Here is a 24,724-nt window from a genome sequence, read left to right on the forward strand (position 1 = left end):
TGTTGAAGCGCCAACGCACATAGGCCAGAATACATAATTTGATTACCTCAGTGCGCAGTCCAATGACGTTTATACATACACTAGATGACTGTTAGGAGCCACTGTGCCTCCATCTTGGAACTCACCCACCATTGTAAAAAATATTTTGGAAGCTATACTAAATGCATTTATTAATGCATACATTTGTTTTTTCACCCCACATGTATTCTATTACAAATGCATAATACATTATGTGAGCTAAACAAAAATATGTTTAAAAAAACACAACTTTCCTCTAAAAGTATATACTTTGAGATCAACTAATGTTACTGTCCCTACTACAACTACAAAAAAATACTTAAATACATAGTAATTTTGTCCTTTATTGAAATTACTGTCAGAATTCCATTCAATCCTATGGAGGACTGCTGTCCTAATGAGGAGTGAGTATCAATACCATTCTTAATGCTACTAGATAGAGCATTGTGACCTGCCGTAGATGCAGTGGTCTAAAACAGCTCACTCCCGCTCCAAGCCCTCAAAAGTTGCATTTTATTTAAATGTTTTCAAGAAGTAAAACGAATACGTCCTGATATTTACACATCAGGAAAAGTGTCCTCAGCTCATACCCACATCCCAAAAGACCATAAACTAATTTGACAATAATATATACATAGCCCAACTATAAAACGTGGGTCAGCATCCACACTGGAGGAAAAATACACCTGCTCAAAAAAAATAAACGGGACACCCTCTAAAACAACACCACAGCTTGTAACTCCAAAATCAATCACCACTCTCTCGTGAAATCAAACTGTCCCACTTAGCGAAGCAACACAGCTGATTGACAATATAAACTGTTCACATGCTGTTGTGCAAAATGGAATAGACACAAAAGCCGTGGAAAATTTATACGGCAATTTAGTAAGAAACACCCCAAAAAGGAATGGTTTCTGCAGGGTGATCCACACACTGACCCACTTCTCAGTTCCCTATTGCTTCCCTGGACTGATGTTCTTGGTCACTCTCCCTTGAATAATGTGCGGTGCTCTTCTCACTCTAGGCAGAGGGTACATGAAGGATCGTGAGGTGCTTCACCAAACGCCACACAAAGTAAGGCTTACACAGGGAGGTGGCAAAGGTTCATCAGGAATTCTTTGGTCATGCAGAGCATCAAGACAATGGGAGCTTAGTGAAGAAGAGGTATTTGCGTCGATACTGTACCAGCGTAAGTCGTCCCAGCAGCCATGAGCGCTACCAGGAGACAGGCCAGTACATCCAGGAGATGTGGACCGGGAGGGCCGATTTAGGCAGGGCCAACAACCCAGCAGCAGGACCGCTCCACCGTCCGCCTCGTTGTGCAAGGAGGTGCCACTCGCCAGAGACCCTGCAAACCATGACCTCCAGCCCGCCGCACACCAAATGTGCATGTGTCAGCATTCATGCGTCCTCAACAACGGGTTCTGGGATCTCATCTCGGTATCCTAAATGCGCAGTCAGGCTACCTGCTGGCCAGAGCCACATGGAGCGGCCCTGCTGCGGCCCCACAAAGAAATGCCACCCCACACCCATGACCTGACCCACCGCCAAACCGTCATGCTGGCACTGGCATGCTCTGCAGGTCAGCAGCCAACGTTCTTCCACGGCTTGCTCCCAGACTCTGTCACGTCTGTCACCATTGCTCAGTGTGAACCTGCTTCTCCATCTGTGAAGAAGCACCAGGGCCGCCCAGTGGGCGAATTGCCCAATCTTTGGTGTTCCTCTGGCAAAATGCCCAAACGTCCTGCACGCGGTGTTGGGCATGTAAGCACAACCCCACCTCGTGTACGTCGGCCCCTCATACCCACCCTCCATGAGGGTCTCGTTTCCCTGACCGTTCTTGACACGACCCACCATGCCACATTTGTTGGGCCCTGCTGCGAGGTCATTTTGGCAGGGCCTCGTGGCAGTGCACCTCCTTGCACAAACGGCGGACGGTAGCGGTCCTCGCTGCTGGGCTTGCTTGCCCTCCTACCGGCCTCCCTCCAGTCTCCTGATGTACTGGCCTGTCTCCTTGGTAGCGCCTCCATGCTCTGGACACTACGCTGACAGACACAGCAAACCTTTTTGCCACAGCCTCGCATTGATGTGCCATCCTGGATGAACTGCACTACCTGAGCCACCTTGTGGGGTTTGTAGACTCCGTCTCATGCTACCACTAGAGTGAAAGCACCGCCAGCATTCAAAAGTGACCAAAACATCAGCCAGGAGCATAGGAACTGAAAGTGTGTCTGTGGTCACCACCTGCAGAACCACTGCCTTTTTTGGGGGTGTCTTCTAATTGCCTATAATTTCCACCCTTTTGTCATTCCATTTGCACAACAGCATGTGAAATTTATTGTCAATCAGTGTTGCTTCCTAAGTGGACAGTTTGATTTCACAGAAGTGTGACTGACTTGGAGTTACATTGTGTTGTTTTAAGTGTTCCCTTTTATTTTTTTGAGCAGTGTATCGTTCACCACGTAGGCGCCTACATCTGTCAATCAACTGATGGCCCAAATCAGCTCATCAAATTTTATTTGTCACATGCGCCGAATACAAACGTGTAGACCTTACCAATGAAGATGCTTACTTAAAGCCCTGAACCAACAATCAGTTTAAGAAAATCCCTAAAAAAGTAAGAGATAAGAATAACAAATAATTAAAGAGCAGTCAGTAACATAACAAAAGCGGGGCTAATATATAGTGGTTCTACCGGACAGAGTCAATGTGCGGGGGGCACCGGTCTCGAGGTAAATTATGTACATGTAGGTAGAGGTATTAAAGTGACTATGCATAGATAATAAGAGGTAGCAGCAGCGTAAAAGATGGTTGGGGGGCAACGCAAATAGTCTGGGTAGCCATTTGATTAGGTATCACGGCAGTCTTATGGATTGGGCCGGTAGAGGCTGTTTAGAAGCCTCTTGGACATAGACTGGCCGCTCCGTACAGCTTCGCGTGCGGTAGACAGAGAGAACAGTTCCACTACGCGCAGTGCACTGGAGTCATTTGGATCAGATAGTCTTCTAAATTAGGTCTTTTCCGCAAGCGTGACACCGCCTGCCGAGTTATAGAGATGGAGTTGGTCCTGGATGGCAGGGACAGCTTTGCCTTGGTGATGCACTGGGCCATACGCACTACCTTCTGTAGTGCCTGCCGGTCGGACGGCCCGAGCAGTTGCCATACAAGGCAAGTGGATGCAACCCGGTTATTTTTGTTGGCACAACACTACCTCCATACTTCCATTCATTTATATAGATTACCTTAAAACCAGTCCTGCGACAAGCCCATGCAGTGGATTGAGGCACTGATATCTCTAGTTTAAATTGATGGATTTTGATGGGGATTTTTGTATTATGTTACTTAGAATAACTCAACAGTATGTTAAGACCCCGACTGAGTCCCTACATTTTTTCAAATGTTTTTCATTTTATTTTTTTGCGGGCCAATAAAAGGGGGGTTGGTCGGCAGTTGCCCATCCCTTCTCTAGGTGGTGATAAAACGCCAAAAAATAACATCTGCGGGAAATCATAAAACCCCATCGTTCCCCATTAATTTCACCCGTAACAATGGCTAAACGAACCAAAGGTAACTCATTTCTGTTTTTTAGGATTACAAACTGGTGAGCTCTATAGAGTTCAAAGCTGGCGATACCTCATCGCGATTGGTTATTCCACATAATTTGCAACGTTTTCAATGAGGGTCATCACTAGCTTTCCTTTGCGTAATCTCTATTGGACAGACTGAGTAAACATAAATGGTACTGTAGACCAGCTTTAATATTGCAGATAGATTGTGGGTTCTATCAATGTAAATTGTCTGCGTCATTCCCAATCCCCCATATTAAAAAACATATTTTGCTTTTTTATTTGACCCTAACCCCCCSTAATTGGAGTAAACTAATGGACAACAATACTTAGGCCCAATATGTTTGCATGCATAGCCTAACTTATTTTTTTAAACAAATTTTGATGGTTGTTGAAAGTGGAATTTCTACAATATTACCGTTGTCAACACACTCGTCACTCTCGTTTAACAACTCTAAATCGCTTTGGCACAGTAGCCTAGGCATCAAGTCACCTGCTGCTGATAATGTTGCATACAATGTTTTAAAGGTTTATMATTTTCATCGAACACAATCAAAGTTAACATAAGCTCTAAATGCCTTCAATTGCCAAATTTATAGGCATGCCCAATTTAGGCTTTTTTTTAACATGTTGCGCTCCAAAGGAATTCCTTAAAATAACATGTACAGTAGGTAATTAAATGAAAAATGTGTTTATCAGGGTTGGGGTCTATTCAGGAAGTACACTGAAATTCCAATTMTTGTCACTGCTTTTCAATGAGAAAAATKTGRATTTGGAATTTGGTTTACTTTCTGAATYGACTGAAATTGAATTGACSCCCCAACCCTGTTATTCGTTAGCCTAGTGGTTAAGTATTTGGGAACTTTATGTGAAATATGCCTCTTGTGTAACAAGTGCGAGAGATATACCTACTGTTTCATGTAGGTCGAGATTATTTATGGATTGATCATATATTGAAATGGAAAAGGGGAAACACTAGCTCACCATTTAAACATTCATTGTTTTATTTAAGCAAAGTTAGAAGATTCACGTTTCGGCCTTCAATGACCTTCATCAGAATAATCACACAAAGGGAAAGGACAAGTTCATATAAGGCAGGAATGTGCATCTCCAGTCCTCGGGGGCCTGATTGGTGTCATACTTTTGCCCCAGCTAACACACCTGACTCCAATAWTCAACTAATCAYGMTCTTCAGTTTAGAATGCAATTAGTTTAATCAGCTGTGTTTGCTAGGGATGAGGAAACAGTCTGACACCACTCCGGCCTCCGAGGACTGGAGTTGCCCATCCCTGATATAAGGTATGTGGAAAACAATCAGGTTAAGATGATATAGCAATATCAACACATTCTTCTACCAACTCGAAAGTAATTGCATGTGGCACAGGAACCACTGACTCGCTGCGTTTTTCTATTACCAAGACACCTGCTGGTAACTCTGAACTGGTTAGGACAGCTCATGAGGTCTCTTAAATATATTTGTTGACTAGGTGGGACTCTTATGACTAAAGAGGCTTCTTGCATAGCTTTTATTTTTACCCATAAGAGTAGGAGTAAATTGTCTCTATTCTCAGCACGTCAAGTAATCAAATCAACTTTGCATAGCACTCATAGCAATCCCTCATTACCCAATCAAAAGATATTCCATAGCAGGGTGMTCATATCAGATTTCTTGATCCAACATCCTCTCACTCTGTATCTCTTACAGTCAGYAGACATGGAGGATGGGAAGCCTGATCTGCTGCTAGTCAAAGAGGAGACAATAGAAGATGGACCAGAGAGCATTGATCTGCTGAGTGGACTAAAGATGGGGGAGCAAGGTAAGGGAGAAATACATATAGCCTACATACAGTAATAGGTCTTTAATGGGAATAGTGATGCGCCTGGCTATTTTTTTCCCCCCTTCCTTCATAAAATGAAACCAACACAATGTATGTTTCAATACAAAACCACACATTATAATGTATGAATTTGACGACAAAAAAATTGTTCGGAAAGTATATTTTCTAACCTCTTCCTGCAGGTGGTTGGCAGGAGGCTAACAGAGGAGACTGGGTGGCCATCTTGGATTCCCAGACCCAGACGGGTGCAGCCAAGGGCCCAGGGGACAACATCACTGAGCAGGCCAGGACCAGAGGTGACATAGTGGAGGTCAATGGATGGGRCAGCGTCCTCAACTCTGGGCTGGGGAACAACACTGTTAACCCCCTAACAGGTGCTGCCTTCAGCCTGCCTTCTATAGGATCTATCAACTGGAACATGGACCCTGCGACAACACAGACACTCCCTGGTCTTCATCCTCTTCACACTGTCCTAATGTTAAACCAGACCTCAGACAATGCCAGTGCCTCAACACTAAATGGGTACACAAGCCCATTGACAAATGACAGTAGTAGCAACGCTATCAGTAGCTCTGGTGGCAAAGAGAAGCGCTTCCCATGTTCGTTCTGTGGGAAAGCCTTCAGTTTCCACAAACAGATGGAGATCCACCAGAGGATGCACACAGGGGAGAAACCATTCGGGTGCCAACTGTGCCGGGCCAGTTTTTCACAATCATCCAGCCTGAACAGGCACCAGAGAGTCCACACAGGGGAGAAACCCTACAGCTGTCCCCAGTGTGAGAAGAGGTTCTCCCACCAGCACCATTTGAAGGTGCACCTGAAGATCCACACGGGAGAGAGGCCATTCGCCTGTACGCACTGCGGGAAGAGGTTCTCAGAGAGGAGATATCTCAGGATACACCAGCAGCAAATGCACACGGCCCATGTATAGTGACATGTAATGTAGTACTAGTTAGTTTGTAGTTAATTCTGTTGGTTTTGGATGTAATAGGGAACTGTATGAGGTGAACTGAGGAAAGAATAAGTATGGTGAGGTAGAGTAGATGATGGTGTCTGTAAARATGTTTCACTGATTTAAGACTAACAATATTGTCCTGTTGTTTTGATGATGTTTTGTGATGAGGAAATGATTGGGCCTTACGTTGACTTGACATGAAGTAGTGAAGCTGTGTGTAATGTTGAACCTTTTCCAAAGTAATCTAAAATGTATTTTATCAAAGCGAGGATTCCAGATTTACAGAAAAGGTAGTGTTCACTTTTCTCACTATGGTTTCTACTTGTCACATATCGTTTTTTTACAATAAAAGTACTGAACTTCACGTACATTGAAATGAAAAACAAAATTGACTCTGTGCTGACTGACTTGGTTATTTTTTGGTCATTGCAGGGACTGAGTTTTCCTTAGCTCAGTCGGACCAAAACATACTTAATTCTTAAATTAACACTTTTGGATTTTTTTTTTTTTTTACAATAAACTCTAATGGCTCCATATTGTTGGGTACTTGAATCACACTATTAGAGATGGGCTTGACTGTGGTTAACATTTTATAATATCATGTCATGTTTGTGTGTACAGCAAAGAGTTTCTTATATAAACCTTTATGCTTTTCTGTTCAGTGTGTTTACAGTCTGCAGTMCATGAKGACCTGCTGATATCTAGTGTTGCTGGCGGGAGAGACTGGACCACTGAAGTGGCTGGCCACGACCCCGGACAAAAGCCTTCCCTCTTCCTTCCACAGTCGGAACAAGGACACAACCGTGAGTGACAGAGACTTCAACACCACCACAAAGAACACAACCAGTGGACAGGTGGACTGAACAACCTCAGTCCTGGTGGTCATCAGAGAGACAGMGACTCCAGTCAGGGATTCAGTCTCAGTGCATGGTTACCCCACAAATAYAAACAGGGGCAGGWTGAGCATTCACCATGAGGTACCTAGCCTATAACACAGCACACAATACCAACAACACCCAAACAATGGCCAGAGGTCGGGGAGGGAGCTCAAAGACTAACCCCCTGAAAGTGATGGCTCCTGCTTCTACCTCCTCTGGTGTCATTGGGTCACAACGTGGGAGGCTGAAYATTTGGACGGATGCTGTCAAGCCGTACGCCTGCCCCACGTGTGGGAAGCGTTTCACTGAGGCAAACTATGTGAARAGGCGCCAGACCGTTCACACCAAGGAGAGGCCCTTCAAGTGCAAACTGTTACAAGAGYTTYGCCTTCCTGASTARCCTKATCAGACATAGGAGTGTCCACAATGGGGAGAAATCGTAGCAGTGTGGCTTGAGATGTACACAGGGGATGTCTGGGAACTATTCTTTAGCTAAAATATTATAGTTATCATGTGAAGTGTCTTGGGGTTACAGTGTAATCAACCACATACCCCTCATTAAGCATTTGAAACAGGCTTGTGTAAATATCTGTTCTTAGAGAGACAGTAAACCTAGGCTAGAACAGGACAGTTTAATATTTACCTTACTGAGGTGATGTAGATGAGAAAGTAATTTTATTATTTTCTACTCTATTCTTGCTAACACTTCTAAACAAGTCTACTCCGAGCTTGATACTGATGAATAGGTTTGATGTGTAATGTAATAAGCAGTACAGTACCTTATTTCAAAGAACAGTGAGCATACTTTTATTTTTTTATATTTTTTTAAACACACCCTTTGCGCTATGACCCCAACCAACAAGATTCTTGAAGAAAGCCGTCGGTGGGACGGCAGAAGCGCRAGTGCTGTTTAAAGCTGAAAGTGCGTCGAGCATAGTAGTGAGAAGGATGGTATATCTAATGAGCGAAATTTCGCGAGCCATAATGCACGCTCCTTATCTACTAATGAAGTGGACAGCTTTGATATTCGGAACAGGGCAACGGTAAAAGTATTAACTCTGGCATCCCAACATTAATATCTCAGGCTGAAAATTCCAGGAGTAGTTCATGTACGTCGCTTGACCAGTATGGTGGATGGGGAAAACCGRGCAAATTGTATMCGTATTACKGTTGTTTAATTGAGTATCTCCCGATCTATGAAAARCTGGGATATAAACCCAGCAAAAAAAGAAACATCCCCTTTTCAGGACCCTGTCCTGAACAAAGATAATATGTAAAAATCCAAATAACTTMATTGTAAAGGGTTTAAACACTGTTTCCCATGCTTGTTCGATGAATCATAAACAATTAATGAACTTGCACCTGTGGAACCTCGTTAAGACACTAACAGCTTAGATGGTAGGCAATTAAGGTCACAGTATGAAAACTTAGGACACTAAAGAGGCTTTTTCTATTGATCTGAAAAACACAAAGAAAGATGCCCCGGTTCCTGCTCATCTGCGTGAACGTGCCTTAGACATGCTGCAAGGAGGCATGAGTACTGCAGATGTGACCAGGAAAATAAATTGCAATGTCTGTACTGTGAGACGCCTAAGTCAGCGCTACAGGGAGACAGGACGGAGAGCTGATCGTCCTTGCAGTGGCAAGACCACATGTAACAACACCTGCACAGGATCGGTACATCCGAACATCACACACTGCAGGACAGGTACAGATGGCAACAACAACTACCTGAGTTACACCAGGAACGCACAATCCCTCCATCAGTGCTCAGACTGTGCAATAGGCTGGACTGAGGGCTTGTAGGCCTGTTGTAAGGCAGGTCCTCACCAGACAATCACCGGAAACAACTTCGCCTATGGGCACAAACCCACCGTCGTTGGACCAGACAGAACTGGCAAAAGTGCTCTTCCCTGACGAGTAGCAGTTTTGTCTCACCAGGGGTGATGGTCGGATTCACGTTTATCATCAAAAAATGAGCATTACACTGAGGCCTGTACTCTGGAGCGGGATCGATTTGGAGGTGGAGGGTCCGTCATGGTCTGGGGCGGTGTGTCACAAATCATCGGACTGAGCTGTTGTCATTGCAGGCAATCTCAACGCTGTGCGTTACAGGGATACACCCTCCTCCCTCATGTGGTACCCTTCCTGCAGGCTCATCCTAGACATGACCCTCCAGCATCACAATGCCACCAGCCATACTGCTCATTCTATGCGTTATTTTCCTGCAAGACAGGAATGTCAGTGTTCTGCCATGGTAGCGAAGAGCCCAGATCTCAATCACATTGAGCACATCTCGGGACCTGTTGGATTAGAGGTGGAGGGCTAGGGCCATTCCACCAGAAATGTCCAGGACTTGCAGGTGCCTTGGAAGAGTGGGGTAACATCTCACAGCAAGAACTGGCATCTGGTGCAGTCCATGAGGAGGAGATGCACTGCAGTACTTAATGCAGCTGGTGGCCACACCAGATACTGACTGTTACATTTGATTTTGACCCCGCCCCTTTGTTCAGGGAAAGGTTTTATTCAATTTCTGTTAGTCACATGCCTGTGGAACTTGTTCAGTTTGTCTCAGTTGTTGAATCTAGTTATGTTCATACAAATATTTACACATGTTAAGTTTGCTGAAAATAAACGCAGYTGACAGTGAGAGTACATTTCTTTTTTTGCTGAGTTTATTAGCAGACTAAACACCACTCCACAGTGAAGGAAGTTTTCTAATGAACACAACCACTAGTTGCCATATTAGAGCAACAGCAATGAGCAAACAGTCAGTGGTTGTATTTGATGAACATTTATTGAAAAAGTATTGATTTCAGCAAACCAAAGTAAGTCACACAACTACAGAGGACAAACATATTGAGGTGGGCGTCGAATCTTTTTAAAATTTTATTATTGACCTTGGGCGAATCGATGTAGTCGGAGCTGGTCTCGGCTCGAAGGCGTTGGTGAAGTTCATCAGCAGTGGTGGAGAAAGTATGCAATTCTCATACTTCAAAGTAAAGATGCCTTGATAGAAAATTACTCAAAAGTGAAAGTCACCCAGTAAAATACTACTTGAGTAAAAGAAAGTATTTGGTTTTAAATATATTTCAGTATCAAAAGTAAATGTAATAGCTAAAATATACTTCAGTAAAAATCATTTCTAATTCCCCATATAAAAAAGATGGCACCATTAAAAAAATAAAAATACAGATAACCAGGGGCACACTCCAACACTGACTTAATTTACAAATGAAGCATGTGTTTATTGAGTCCAGATCAGAGGCAATAGGGATGACCGGGGATGTTCTCTTGATAAGTGCATGAATTTGACTATTTTCCTGTCATGCTAGCCATTCAAAATGTAACGAGTACTGAGTACTTTCGACTGTCACGGAAAATCAATGGAGTAGAAAGTACATTATTTTCTTTAGGAATGTAGTGAAGGACAAGTTGTCAAAAAATATAAATAGTGAAGTACAGATACCACCCAAAAAACTACTTAAGTACTTTACACCACTGTTCATCAGAAACAAACTTCACCGTGGAGTTTAGTCCCCTAGGATAAATAAAAGATATGCCATGAGAACGTTCGTGTAAAACCGGGAGGTGTATGTTATTGAGTCTGAATGTAAAATGTTGCAACTGTGGTGAGCATCAAATTCCCAACTTCCCTGAGTGCCCTGTTAGGGTGAAAGAGGTTGAGGTGTCAAGGATCAGGGCTGTCCAGCAGATCTCCTGTGGAGCTGGGGAGAGAGTCTAAGGGGCAAGTGGCCACAGCGCTGAAGAAATGGCGGTGGATGCCCAACAGCCCGTTGTAAACGTTCCTCAGTCAAGAGATCTGGATACAGTCATTGTGAAGGTGGATTTTGTTAACGCTTATTGCCACAGTTATTCATTGTACTGTTCAAGTGTCCAAGAAATCATTGTGTCTCTGGCTGATAAGTATTAGGGGCATCAATATTTCAAGGCAGAAGCACGGCAAGGATACTGTCGTTGGAAGATGGCACGACCTTCGAGGCTCTTTCCTGATTCGAATGTTTGATTTGAACAGAAAAGCAGGTTGATTTTGAACAGTTKAATTTTATTTTTGATCGTTTGACTTATCCACCCATACAGTAGGTGGCGACATGCACATAAAATTGTTGCGGACGCCATTAAACCAGAGTAGAAGAATAAAACCATTTTTCGTCAGTGTAAACGGAAGTTAACGTTGACCAAGAACAATTTCTTACGGTAGCGTTTTTATTGTTATTTAGACGTTTACTAACACCATGGAACTCGATATGAATCATTTGATTGCATAGCCTCACTTACTTACCCCCAGGTAGTCTTTAATTCGCGTTGTAGACAGGACGATAGATGTTATCTAGCTAGCTAGCTGCTAATGTTAGCTAACAATGGCTAACTGTATGATTTTTCACACTCAAATAGCCTCCATCATGGAGGTGCTAGCAAATGCAGCCGTGGCAGAGATCTGTAAACTCGTAGACGACGACTATGCAGTGTTTCGTTTGGAAATAACTCAAAGCCAGAAAGAAAACAGGGGATTACGGAGGAAACTACAGCTACTGGAACTGAAGGTGTCACGGGAGCGCGCAGAGAAGACAGCGCGAGAGCGCGTGCTCGCTAGTCGTCCCAGTAGTGTCAAGATCCTCGACCGATACAGAGGAATGGCAAGAGGTACATTTTGATGTTGCAGAAGGCCGAGGCTGCCGCCCGGTTCCTCTCTGCGCATGTGTTCAGATGTGTGACCCAGAATTGGATCTTGGTCAGTGTTTGGATAGTATGAAATACTTACCCTGATTACCAATACTTAGCCATCTTGAAAAAAAAWWWTTTATTTGACCAGGCTTCTTGCACAAAGACAAAATATCATATTCTTACCAGATTCTTGATTTAATGAATGTCCTGTTGTCAAACTCAATTAAAATAATATGATGCATGGAACAATAAATAGTATATCAAAAAGTTATAAAAAGTTATCCCTTACATCCTAGACAGTTTCAATAGTGTACAATATAGTATTGACCATTGTCAGTACCTCATTTAACCACACATTTCCCCCAATCACTCTTTCAGGTGAAGGACATCTCACTCGAGGCCACAGGAGCTTTGTGAAGCCAGCGGGACATAATGCGTGTAGAGATGACCAACCAATCACTGTTGATGAGGGGAGTGGAACCTCAAACCAGCATGTTATTGTGATAGAGGTTAGTGTTATAGTGTAACATTAGAAATTGCAGTACATCAAATGTGGCCCGTTTCTTTCAGAAAGACTCCCCTCGGCTATTAATTTGCTTACATGTACATCCTTATATATCAAACATATCGGAGCTTGTGAAACTTCCCTGAGATATTATTATCCAATTAAACTCATTTACCGGTAATAACCTCTCTTCTTGTGTCAGTCTGCAGATGCAGAGGTTGCAGGTCCTGGGGTCAAGCTGGAGAGGTCTGAAGGAGAGGAGGACCCACAGCACAGCAGAGACATCCAGACTGGAGAAGCGGCTGGAGTGGCATCCCCTGTAGCCACAGAGGACCTCACCGCACCACAGCCCAGGGCCCAACGCAGCATCACGGAGGTCAGTGGATCGCCGAACGCCGTCCTCAAGTCAGAGCCAGACACAAAGACTTTAACTGTAACACAAAGGCTTTTACACACAGGATCTGACCACAGGTCAGAACCAGAGGGGCTGAGGAGACTGGGCTGTCCTCCTGCTCCTGGCTCAGAGTATTTACTTTACGATAACCTGAGCTCGAGGGCGGTTCAAGTTAATTCCCATCGAGATTCAGGTGACGTGTTAGAGGCTTGCAGTGAGCTGTCTTGTTCTTACGCTACAGAAATGGACCCTGGCAACATATCCTTGAGTTTAGAGAGACAGGCTGATCTGTCCAGAGAGGACTGGAACCATTACAGTAGTAGTGTGTACTCTGAAGGGTGCCTAGATAAGAAAGGGGAGGTTATAGTGGTAGATGAGGTGACTGTGAAAGTGGAGGGTGACGCTCCTCCCACATGTAATGTGGATGAGACTCACTTAGGAGAAGGACACTCAGAAGGCAGAGATTTCTTAGACTACAGGGGAAGCTTAGAGACAAATCTAAATGTCACGAYCCACTCCCCTTTACACACGCTCAGGGATCGAGACCTAGTATCCACGTCAATGGGGCCTTCCAATTCACACGGCCGTGTCCTTTTCGATCAGGTATTGAACTTAAACGACAGGGCTAGAGCCCAGGCTCAGGGAGGGGGAGCTACATCAGGTAATAGTAAAGAGAAACGGTTCCTCTGCATGTTCTGTAACAAAGGCTTCAGCTGCATCCAGAAGGTGGAGATCCACCAGAGGGTCCACACAGGGGAGAAACCCTTCAGCTGTACCCAGTGTCACATGCGCTTCACCCAGGCTGGTGACTTGAAGAGGCACCAGAGGGTTCACACAGGAGAGAAACCCTTCAGCTGTACTCAGTGTCAGATGCGCTTCTCCCACTCGTCCAGCCTTAAGAGGCACCAGAGGGTCCACACGGGAAAACCCTAAAGCTACCCTCAGTGTCAGAAAAGGTTCACCCACTAGAACCAGCTAAAGGTGCATCTGAAGGTCCACACGGGAAAAAGGCTGTTCGCCTGTACTCACTGCGGGAAGAGGTTCTCAGAGAGGAGCTACCTCAGGATACACCAGCAGAAAAAACATTCCACTCTATAACATGGAAAGTAACCATTCCACTCAATAGCTTCYGAAGTTTAGATCAAATCCTGCATTAAAGAGAAAGATACATTTTCAWTGTCAGTAGGAAATATCCACAGATGCATTTAGAATAGTAAAACTAACATTTTTCAGTGTTGGAATATTCCTGGGTAGAACATTGCATCCAGACGTGTGAGATATAGCTAGATATATATGCCTAAAAAGTCTGTTTCATATTGCGTTTGTGTAGGCTATGTTCATACAGATTGAGACATTACATTTTAAAATTACATTTTAGTAATTTAGCAGGCACTCTTGTCCAGAGTGAATTACAGTTAATACATTCATTTAAAAAAAGCTGGGTTAAACAACCACAACACAGTCGTAGCAAGTACATTTTCCCYAAATAAAGTCAGTGCTAGTAGGAAGAAGCCTTATTTTTTGTCAGGGACTCTGCTGTCCTAGCTTCAGGGGCAAGCTGGTTCCATCATTGGGGTGTCAGGACAGAAAGAGTTTTGACTGGACTGAGCGGGAGCTGATCCCTTGTAGGGGTGGGATGRTGAAGAGAACAGAGGTTGCAGAATGGAGTGCTCGGGTTGGGGTGTAGGATTTGAGCATAGCCTGAAGGTAGGGAGGGGAAGTTCCCCTTGYTGCTCTGTAGGCAACCGTTATGGTCTTGTAGTGGATGCGAACTTTGACTTGAAGCCAGTGGAGTGGGCCGAGGAGTGGGGTGACCTGTGAGAATTTAGGAAGGTTGAACACCAGGCGGACTGCAGCGTTCTAGATAAGTTGCAGGGGTTTGATGGCACAAGCAGGGAGCCCAGCCAACAGAGAGTTGCAGTAGTCTAGACTGGAGATGACAACTGGATGGATTAGGGCCTGCTCCCCTTCTTGTGTGAGGAAGGGTCGTACTCTACGGATGTTGTAGAGCATGAACCTTGGAGCGGGGTAGGCCTTCCCTGGAAGGAAGAGCTGTTCCGGCTTGTGGAGCTTGAGGTGGTGGGCAGACATCCAAGTTGAGATGTCTGCCAGGTATGCAGAGAGACATGTGTATGTGTGGTTTTCATATGGTATATTTAACACTTGTTTATGTTTAATAAACACAATGTGACTTTTCATTCTAAGACTTTCATTGAGACTCTCTTTAGTATACATCACATCTGATCTCACCCTGTTCTGCATACACCCAACAGCRCTTTATAACYAATATACCTACACATACCCACACACAAACACCTACTGTACACGTTAAAATAGTTTAGTCAGGTTTGATGACTTTTGACTTATCTTAGCCGACTGTTTTTACCCACAACATCATATGTCCACCATAATGGGTTTAACAACAATGAAGTCATTCTGTAACTACAGTATAGGACTCAAACATAGTGGGGATGGGTAAACACTCCGGGGCCATACTTGCAAACAGTTACTCTGTTTCTGCRCATTAGCCAATGAAAATAATTGATTTACTTGTACGTGATTTATTTAACTAGGCAAGTCAGTTAAGAACAAATTCTTATTTTACAACGATGGCCTACCCCSGCCAAACCCTCCCCTAACCAGGACGACGCTGGGCCGATTGTGCGCCTCCCTATGGTACTCCCRATCACGGCCGGTTGTGATACCGCCCAGGATTGAACCAGGGTCTGTAGTGACTCCTCTAGCACTGAGATGCAGTGCCTTAGACCACTGCGCCACTCGGGAGCACAAAATTGTAACTGGTCCCATCAGATAACCTGCCGCACGTTAGTCCTATGCTAACCTCACCAGATGACAGTCATTATTTCCTGGAACAAGTTCTGCATCAGCCAATTCTAAATGTTGAGGTAGATTGAGGTGAACAAACATTACAATAAGAGCGACTTTAAAGTCAAGCACTCTCATTATCCTCCTACAGATGGCAGTAACAGTATTCGTTCATTTAAAAAAATGTGATCACGAGTCCGGACTCAAACCCACGTTGGTGAGTATCCACACTAGAGGAAAGTTCATAGTGTGTCTTCTAAAGCAGGGGACGGTCCTAGCTTTTGGGGGCCCTAAGCGAGATTTAGTTGGGGGGGCCCACCACCTCACGGCAAAACATTTTAATGATCCCCCTTTGACGGCAGGGAGAGAATTTCAGTTTTTAAGTTCCTGCAATTCTATACATTTTGCCATGGGGTGTATGCCGCTTGTGCCTTGGACCGGCCCTGTTCTACAATACACCTGTCAATCAACTGATCAACGCATCCTACTGCACGCCGTAGGCCTATTAATAAGGTAGTAACACAAGACCATTCAGTGCTTTCAGGGTGTCCATAGTCATAGAGACAACTAAAAGTAAGAAGCTAGATATTAGGCCTACACTAATTTGTGTGAAGAGAAGTGCAGGCAAAACATTTTATGAGTAGCTTCTTGTTGGAGTCCCTCTTGCTGACCGACACACAGGCTACTGGCACTGCTACATAAAGCCTGTTACTACTATAGGCTATATTACATAGAATTGTAGGCTACATTTCCATGTACAATGTTTTAGATGCATTTTTATAATCATCTACTTTTTCACATTGCGTTATTTGAGTCGAGGGCTCACAGTGGATCACTTTTTCCTCAAAATGAAATCCTTGCCTCGAGGGGGATTCAAACTCGCTGCCATCGTACCTTGCCGTCTCTGGGCTTACTGCCTTAGTGGATCACACCACCAATTGGTGATGTCAGTAAGGGTAAATTACAACTATTTGACAAGACCACGAGTCTTCGACTTTGAATATAAACTTACATGTTGTATAATCCTCCTACATCTTTATTGCTGAACATTGTCTAACATTAGTACTACTAGCTAGTAGCCTTGTCAAGGATGCATCAATGCAATATTGGCACACAACATTTTGTTAGACCAATGGAACAAAAGGCAACCTTGAATATGTAGGTTTAAAATATCCCTCTGGTGGCYTGGGTTGACCTATTTTAAGAAATACCATTTGCTGGTGAATATAAAGTCTAAGATCTTTTKATAGGCTGATGTGGAATTTTGTTCCAGAAAATAATCAGTCATCTGGTGAAGTTAGCATAGGGCTAACGTATACCAGATTATCTGATGGGACCAGCTACAATGCAGCGTTCTATCACGTGCAAGTAAATTGACGATTTTAATTGTCTGATGCACATTTTGTGACGGAGCAACTGTTTGAATATAAACTGTTTCTAATGTTCACAAGTATGGCCCATCCATCATTAAAGTGTGTTTATTATCTGTGTGTATGTATCTGAGGGAGTGTGTATGTCTGTATGTCTGTGTAATCTGTATCACCTCTCTCTTCCAGGAGGAGGAGGGTCCAGAGGTGCTGCTGGTGAAGGAGGAGGGTCTGGGGAACCCTGAGGGGACCATGGTCATGGAGGACAACCAGACTACACCTCCTCCTGAACCCACAGAGGAACCAGCTGAGCAGCACAGGACCACACACAGTCTCACTGAGGTGAGCCMACTGTAAACTACTGTCTGAATGGTATTAGGTCAGGCCGTATTCCACTAAGCCTMTCCGAGTAGAGGTGCTGATCTAGGATCAGTTTTGCCTTTTAGATCATAACGAATAAGACTATATGGAAATATCCTAGATCAGCACTCCTACTCAGACTCTTTTGTAGATACGGGCCCAGGTCTTGATACATTTTTGTCTTAAGTGTGGACCATGTCTTCGAATGATCAAACCATTAAAGAGTGTCAAGTAATCAAATTAACTAACATGTTTGTATAGTATTCAATCCCTCATTGCCCAATTAGAAGATGCTCCATAGCAGGGTGCTCATATCAGATTTCTTGATCCAACATCCTCTCACTCTGTATCTCTAACAGTCAGTAGACATGGAGGATGGGAAGCCTGATCTGCTGCTAGTCAAAGAGGAGACAATAGAAGATGGACCAGAGAGTATTGACCTGCTGAGTGGACTAAAGATGGGGGAGCAAGGTAGGGGAGAAATACATATAGCCTACATACAGTAATAGATCTTYAATGGGATTAGAAATTTGCCTGGATAGTTTTTTCTTAAATCAATAGAACTTATGTTTACATACAAAACCACACATTATAATGTACGAACTTGACATTWTTTTTCTTCGTAAARTCTATTTTCTAACCTCTTCYTGCAGGTGGTTGGCTGGAGGCTAACAGAGGAGACTGGGTGGCCATCTTGGATTCCCAGACCCAGACGGGTGCAACCAAGGGCCCAGGGGACAATGTCACTGAGCAGGCCGGGACTAGAGGCGACATAGTTGAGGTCAGTGGATGGGACAGCGTCCTCAACTATGGGCTGGGGAACAACACTGTTAACCACAACCAGAAACAAACAGTCGAACACAAAACAACAACTGAACTTAGTCTCCATGACAACAGACTGGCTGAGACCAGAGCGAGGCGTAGATTTGGTCTGCGGGGACGGGGAGGTGTCCGTATGAGAACAGACRCTGACTCGGCTAGCAATGCTCCGTCCTGCTCCTATAGTTGTGATTCAGAGAGACTGATGGTGCCTCAGGTTAACCCCCTAACAGGTGCTGCCTTCAGCCTGCCTTCTATAGGATCTATCAACTGGAACATGGACCCTGCGATAACTCAGACACTACCTGGCCTTCATTCTCCTCACACTATCCTGTTAAACCAGACCTCAGACAATGCCAGTGCCTCAACACTAAATGGCTACACAAGCCCATTGACAAATGACAGTAGTAGTAACGCTATCAGTAGATCCGGTGGCAGAGAGAAGCGCTTCCCATGTTCATTCTGTGGGAAAGCCTTCAGTTTCCCCAAACAGATGGAGATCCACCAGAGGATGCACACAGGGGAGAAACCATTCGGCTGCCACCTGTGCCGGGCTAGTTTCTCCCAATCGTCCAACCTGAAGAGGCACCAGAGGGTCCACACAGGGGAGAAACCCTACAGCTGTCCCCAGTGTGAGAAGAGGTTCTCACGCCAGCACGATCTGAAGATGCACCTGAAGGTCCACACTTGAGAGAGGCCGTTCACCTGTACACACTGCGGGGAATGTTTCTCAGAGGAGCTACCTCAGGATACACCAGCAGAAAATGCACATGGCCCACGAATACTGTATACCCACTGGGTACACCATGTCATTTCAGCATGGATAATTGGGTAATATTTGGTAGATACGTTGATCAATGAGATTCCAACCTATTTTCACCCACTCAAAATGACTGCTAAAAGTTTGTTGAATTCCCAATGTTATCACTATGCTTTCAACCATCTAAAAGTCAAACCAAATTGTGTCAGATTTTTGGTTCAGTTTTCACCTATGTGTTATCACTGCTCTTTCAACCTTTGAAAATCACACTAAAGTTAAAATAGGAATACATTGTCAGATATTTTGTTTATTTATACAATAACTTAATGTGTTATGACTGTGATTGATCTAATAGCACAACCAAATGACTTGGAGTGTCTGACAACTTAAGATGTTGCCCACCGCGTTCAGCCAAGTGTGTGCAACATCCTAAGGTGTCGGAAAATAGTGGTGGAAAATGTTGTTTTATTACGACAGTACACATATTTTTCATTTTTTCCCCCCTGCTGCTGACCATTTAAAGCTAGTTAAGGAGGAAAATGAAGCCTTTGCAGCCKGAATAGAGGATGCTTTATGTACAAGCTGGTCCACGGGGWAACTAGTGTATTATTGGGAATGCAMATCAATCCTAGACGATAGTGCAGATCTAGCGGCCACTATTGGCTGGCTGTCCTGTAGTGGTGCACTATAGTGGTGCAATTGCCCTCATACTTGAGACACTGGCGATCTCATAAAACAACTATCTTAACTTGAAATTGGTGATGACTATTTGGATATCTCTCTTAGCAACCTAGATGTTGTTTCAGCAATAAGGCATGAGAACCCCGGGATTATCGTGTGATAACTCCCGACTAAGGGCTATTCTTATGYCCAAGACGAAGCCAAGGGCCGGGGAAACAGCCCTTAGGAGGGAGTTATCACACAATAATTCCCGGGTTCTCATGCCTTATTTCTTTTATAAAACATTTGGCAACATATGTATATATTTTGTAAATAGATCTAAATCAAATAATGCATTTTAAATAGTTTGATTTAATCTTATTCTTAAACTTTTAYTTTTGGTTGATGTGAATCCAACATTTATTATGAATTTATAGATTCCATTTGAAACCAACCGAAGCTTGAAAACTCTAGGCCTATATGTATTGTCTATTTTTAGTTTAAAACTGGGCTGAATTGAAACAATAGCCATTGATGACTTTCCAAATGCTATATTAGAGACCTACAGTAAATAGCATCATTGACGATATGATTGATGAAGTATGGTTACATTTCATTTGCTCTGTTAAACCTACCCTTTAGAATGACTTCAATAGCAACAGTGAACCTATTAAGTGGACATTTCTCAACAATCATTCTAACAATAGCACATTGGTAATAGTCAATGACGAATATCAAAGCTAAGCAGAGCTTGTAGATAGATCAAATTTCTAGCCTATTTTTTTCTTAAAGTGGATATTACTTTGAAGATGACGTTGTTTCAAAGGTAAAAATAAAAAAGATTATACCTTTTTTCAAATGCAAAATATTTTTCACATAGATTCCACGTCACAATAYGTTGACAAATGACGTTGAAACAACGTTGATTTAACCCGTTTGTGCCCAGTGGGTCGTGAGGTGTAATATAGTACTAGTTAGTTWGTTTGTAGTTCATTCTGTTGGTATTGGATGCAGTAGGGAACTGGATGAGGTGAACTGAGGAAAGAATGAGTATGATGAGGCAGAGTAGATGATATGGTGATGGTTGGTGTGATGGTGTCTGTAAAAATKCTTCACTGATGAAGAGTGAAACTGGGCCTTTAGGTTGATACTGGTGTTTTATAGTGAGGAAATGATAGTGCCTTAATTCATGTTTACTTGACATGAAGCTGTGTAATGTAATGTTGAACTTTTAACTAAGTATTCTAAAATTAATTTGATCAAAGCGAGGGTACCAGATTTACAGAAATGGTCAAGTGTTACCATAGTGAGAAGTTATTCTACTTGTCACGTATCGTTTTGAACAATAAAAATKATTCTAATGCCATTTTGTTTAAATTAAATACTACATTGATTCTGCTAACTAACTTGGTTATTTTGTATCATTGCAGAGACTGTTTGGACTTTTTTTAATACACTACCGGTCAAAACTTTTAGAACACCTACTCAGTCAAGGATTTTTCTTTATTTTTACTATTTAACTACATTGTATAACACCATATGGATGAAATAACACATATGGAATCATGTAGTAACCAAAAAAGTGTTAAACAAATGAAAATATATTATAGATTTGAAATTCTTCAAATAGCCACAGCTTTGCACACTTTGAAAGTTTCTTTAAAAGTGCAGTCGCAAAAACCATCAAGCGCTATAATGAAACTGGCTCCCATGAGGACCGCCACAGGAATGGAAGACCCAGAGTTACCTCTGCTGCATAGGATAAGTTAATTAGAGTTACCAGCCTCAGAAATTGCAGCCCAAATAAATGCTTCACAGAGTTCAAGTAACAGACACATCTCAACATCAACTGTTCAGAGGAGACTGTATGAATCAGGCCTTCATGGTCGAATTGCTGCAAAGAAACCACTACTAAAGGACATCAATAAGAAGACGAGACTTGCTTGGCCCAAGAAACACGAGCAATGTACATTAGACCGGTGGAAATTTGTCCTTTGGTTTGGAGTCCAAATTGGAGATTTTGGTTCAAACCGCCGTGTCTTTGTGAGACGCAGAGTAGGTGAACAGATGATCTCTGCGTGTGTATTTCCCACTGGAAAGCATGGAGGAGAAGGTGTGGTGGTGCGGGGGTGGTTTGCTGGTGACACGGTCTGTGATTTATTTAGAATTCAAGGCACACGTAACCAGCATGACTACCACAGCATTCTGCAGCAATATGCCATCCCATCTGGTTTGCGCTTAGTGGGACTATCATTTGTTTTTCAACAGGACAATGACCCAACACACCTCCAGGCTGTGTAAGGGCTATCTCCYCAAGAAGGAGAGTGATGGAGTGCTGCATCAGATGACCTGGCCTCCACAATCCCCCGACCTCAACCAAATTGAGATGGTTTGGGATGAGTCGGACCACAGAGGGAAGGAAAAGCAGCCAACAAGTGCTCAGCATATGTGGGAACTCCGTCAAGACTGTTGGAAAAGYATTCCAGGTGAAGCTGGTTAAGAGAATGCCAAGAGTGTGCAAAGCTGTCATCAAGGGAAAGGGTGGCTATTTGAAGAATCTCAAATATAAAATATATTTTGCTTTGTTTAACACTTTTTTGGTTACTTCATGATTCCATATGTGTTATTCCATAGTTTTGATGTCTTCACTATTATTCTACAATGTAGAAAATATAAAAAATAAATAAAAAAAACACTTGAATGATTAGGTGTTCTAAAACTTTTGACCGGTAGTGTGTATATATATATAATTAACTCCAATACCTCCATATTGTTAGGTACCTTTATCACAGTGTTAGTTACGCTTCACTGTGGTTAATAATATGTCATGTTTCTGTGTGAACAACAAAGAGTTTATTTTAYAAACCTTTATATGCTCTTCTGAACAATCTTTGTTTCCAGTCTGCAGTCCATGAAAACCTGCTGATATCCAGTGTTACTGGCGGGAGAGACTGGACAAATGAAGCGGCTGGTCACAAACCCTGGCGCCGGATCACGACCATGGATCAGGAGCCGTCACTCTTCGTTTCCGAGTCAGAACCAGGACCCAACCGCGAGGGACAGAGACTCCACTACAACCACTATATAGAACACAAGCAGTGGACAGGTGGTCTGAACAACCTCAGTCCTGGTGGTCATCAGAGAGACAGAGGCTCCAGTCTGCAGCCCAGACCCTTCTCTTCACAGTCTCAGTGCAGGGATGAAGCAGGACCTGAGGCTGATGGAGATAGACCCTCCTGTTCCTTTGATACAAACACCACAGTATCCAYGATAAACAGAGCAGGTTACCCTAGGCTTCAGCCTTCACAGAGYGTGGTGGGAGACCCCCCTGGTGGTAGTCTATCAACAAATCAGTCTTTTCCTTCAGGGTCTCATCTAATGTCTAGTGACTGGGTTCATAGAAAACTGAGAAACGCTAGACCCGGGTCATCTCGTGGTTACCCCACAAATACAGACAGGGTCACGATGGGTGTTCACCACGAGAGGTACTTAGCCTATAACACAGCACACAATCCCAACAACACCCAAACAATGGCTAGAGGTCAAGGAGGGAGCTCAAAGTCTAACCACCTGAGTGTGGTGGCTCCTGCTTCTACCACCCCCGGTGTCGTTGCGTCACAATGTGGGAAGTTGAGCAGTAGAACTGACTCAGACAAGCCGTACGCGTGCCCCACATGTGGGAAGTGCTTTGCCCATGCAAACTATGTGAAGACGCATCAAACCGTTCACACCAAGGACAAGCCCTTCAAGTGCAAACTATGTTACAAGAGCTTCGCCTTCCTGACTAGCCTGATCAGACATAGGAGTGTACACAATGGGGAGAAATTGTAGCAGTGTGGCTTGAGATGTACGCAGTGGATTTCTGTGAACTATTCTTTAGCTAAAATATTATAGTTATCGTGTCTTGGGGTAAGATGGTAATTAATCACATACCCCTCAATAACCCTTTGTTAACTTGTCATTTGAAACAGGCTTGTGTAAATACTTGTTTTTAGAGAGCTGTTCAAACACAACTGAATATAAGCTTACTTAGACGTAATAAAGTCATTATTTTCTACTCTATTTCTAAACAAGTCTGGTCTGAGTTTGAAAGATAGTGATCATGAATAGGAAATTAGATTTGTAATAAGCAGTACCGTATTTCAAAGAACAGCGCGCATACCTTTTTCAATTAACCACACCCTTTGCACTATGACGCCAACCCATAAGATCCTTTCACTTCAGTGTAAACGGAAGTGAACAGTGACCAAGAACATTTTCCACGAAAGCGTTTTTGTTATTTACACGTTTATTAACACCATGGACATTAAAATATGACTAATTTAACTGCACAGCATTACATTAGTTACCTCAGGTAGTGTTTAATTCGCGTTGGAGGCAGGACTTGGTTGATAGCTAGCAAGCGTTACTTACAAAATTTAACTGCTAACAATGGCTAACTGTATGGTTTTTCACACTCAAATAGCCTCCATCATGGAGGTGCTAGCRAATGCAGCCGTGKCAGASATCTGTAAACTCGTAGACGACGACTATGCARTGTTTCGTTTGGAAATAACTCAAAGCCAGAAAGAAAACAGGGCWTTGCGGAGGAAACTACAGCTACTGGAAATGAAGGTGGCACGGGAGCGMGTCCTCGCCAGTCCCAGTAGTGTCAAGATCCTCGACCGATACAGAGGAATGGCAAGAGGTACATTTTGCAGGCGGAGCAGTGTTAATGTTAGATATGGTCTATTCATTTTGACAAACATATCATTTAGTCTTATAAAATCTAATTAAGTCACTTTTGTCGTTTGAATGATTTAATCTAGTTATTGTCAACKAAATGCCCTTTCATTTTAGTCACATCACATTTGTATTGCCTCATTAACCTATAGTAAACATAAATCACTGACTTCCATGTACACATACATAGCCTTGTCCTACCAACACATATTTTTCTGCACAACATCTTATTTTCTTCCCAACAGCAGAAATATGACAAACATATACAGTGTACAAAACATTAGGAACACCTTCCAAATGTTTGCCCTTAGAACAGCCTCAATTTGTTGGGGCATGGACTCAAGGTGCCAAGCTTTCCCCTGGGATGTTG

General features: G+C 43.3%; 4 protein-coding genes across 5 annotated transcripts in view; all 4 read left to right on the forward strand.

Annotated features, from left to right (window-relative positions):
* Positions 1-8,647, forward strand: part of LOC111971315 (uncharacterized) — a 244,714-nt gene extending 236,067 nt beyond the window's left edge. The window contains exons 20-21 of the mRNA XM_070446023.1: positions 5,290-5,401; positions 5,605-8,647. Of these exons, the coding sequence (XP_070302124.1) occupies positions 5,290-5,401; positions 5,605-6,353 (861 nt within the window). The 3' untranslated portion in view covers positions 6,354-8,647. The remainder of the gene's footprint in view (positions 1-5,289; positions 5,402-5,604) is intronic.
* On the forward strand, positions 3,255-23,694 carry LOC139028598 (zinc finger protein 572-like). Of its 2 annotated transcripts, XM_070446428.1 has the most exons (4): positions 3,255-4,883; positions 17,753-17,864; positions 18,047-18,174; positions 22,534-23,694. In XM_070446428.1, the coding sequence occupies exons 2-4, from the start codon at positions 17,762-17,764 to the stop codon at positions 23,461-23,463; spliced, it is 1,161 nt and encodes a 386-aa protein (XP_070302529.1). In that variant the 5' UTR covers positions 3,255-4,883; positions 17,753-17,761; the 3' UTR covers positions 23,464-23,694. The 2 variants fall into 2 exon arrangements, with proteins under 2 accessions (XP_070302529.1, XP_070302530.1); XM_070446429.1 differs by lacking the exons at positions 3,255-4,883; positions 17,753-17,864; positions 18,047-18,174 and adding an exon at positions 21,943-22,118.
* LOC139028483 (uncharacterized) lies at positions 11,406-17,390 on the forward strand. The gene is made up of 4 exons (XM_070446024.1): positions 11,406-11,920; positions 12,320-12,450; positions 12,649-12,822; positions 17,223-17,390. The coding sequence occupies exons 1-4, from the start codon at positions 11,638-11,640 to the stop codon at positions 17,388-17,390; spliced, it is 756 nt and encodes a 251-aa protein (XP_070302125.1). The 5' UTR covers positions 11,406-11,637.
* Positions 23,695-23,791: 97 nt separating the features above from the next.
* Positions 23,792-24,724, forward strand: part of LOC111971318 (uncharacterized) — a 95,912-nt gene continuing 94,979 nt past the window's right edge. Inside the window, 1 exon segment of the mRNA XM_070446025.1 lies at positions 23,792-24,319. Coding sequence (XP_070302126.1) covers positions 24,064-24,319 — 256 coding nt within the window. The 5' untranslated portion in view covers positions 23,792-24,063.

This window comes from Salvelinus sp. IW2-2015, linkage group LG13 (genome assembly GCF_002910315.2).
Source record: "Salvelinus sp. IW2-2015 linkage group LG13, ASM291031v2, whole genome shotgun sequence".
Classification (NCBI taxonomy): domain Eukaryota; kingdom Metazoa; phylum Chordata; class Actinopteri; order Salmoniformes; family Salmonidae; genus Salvelinus; species Salvelinus sp. IW2-2015.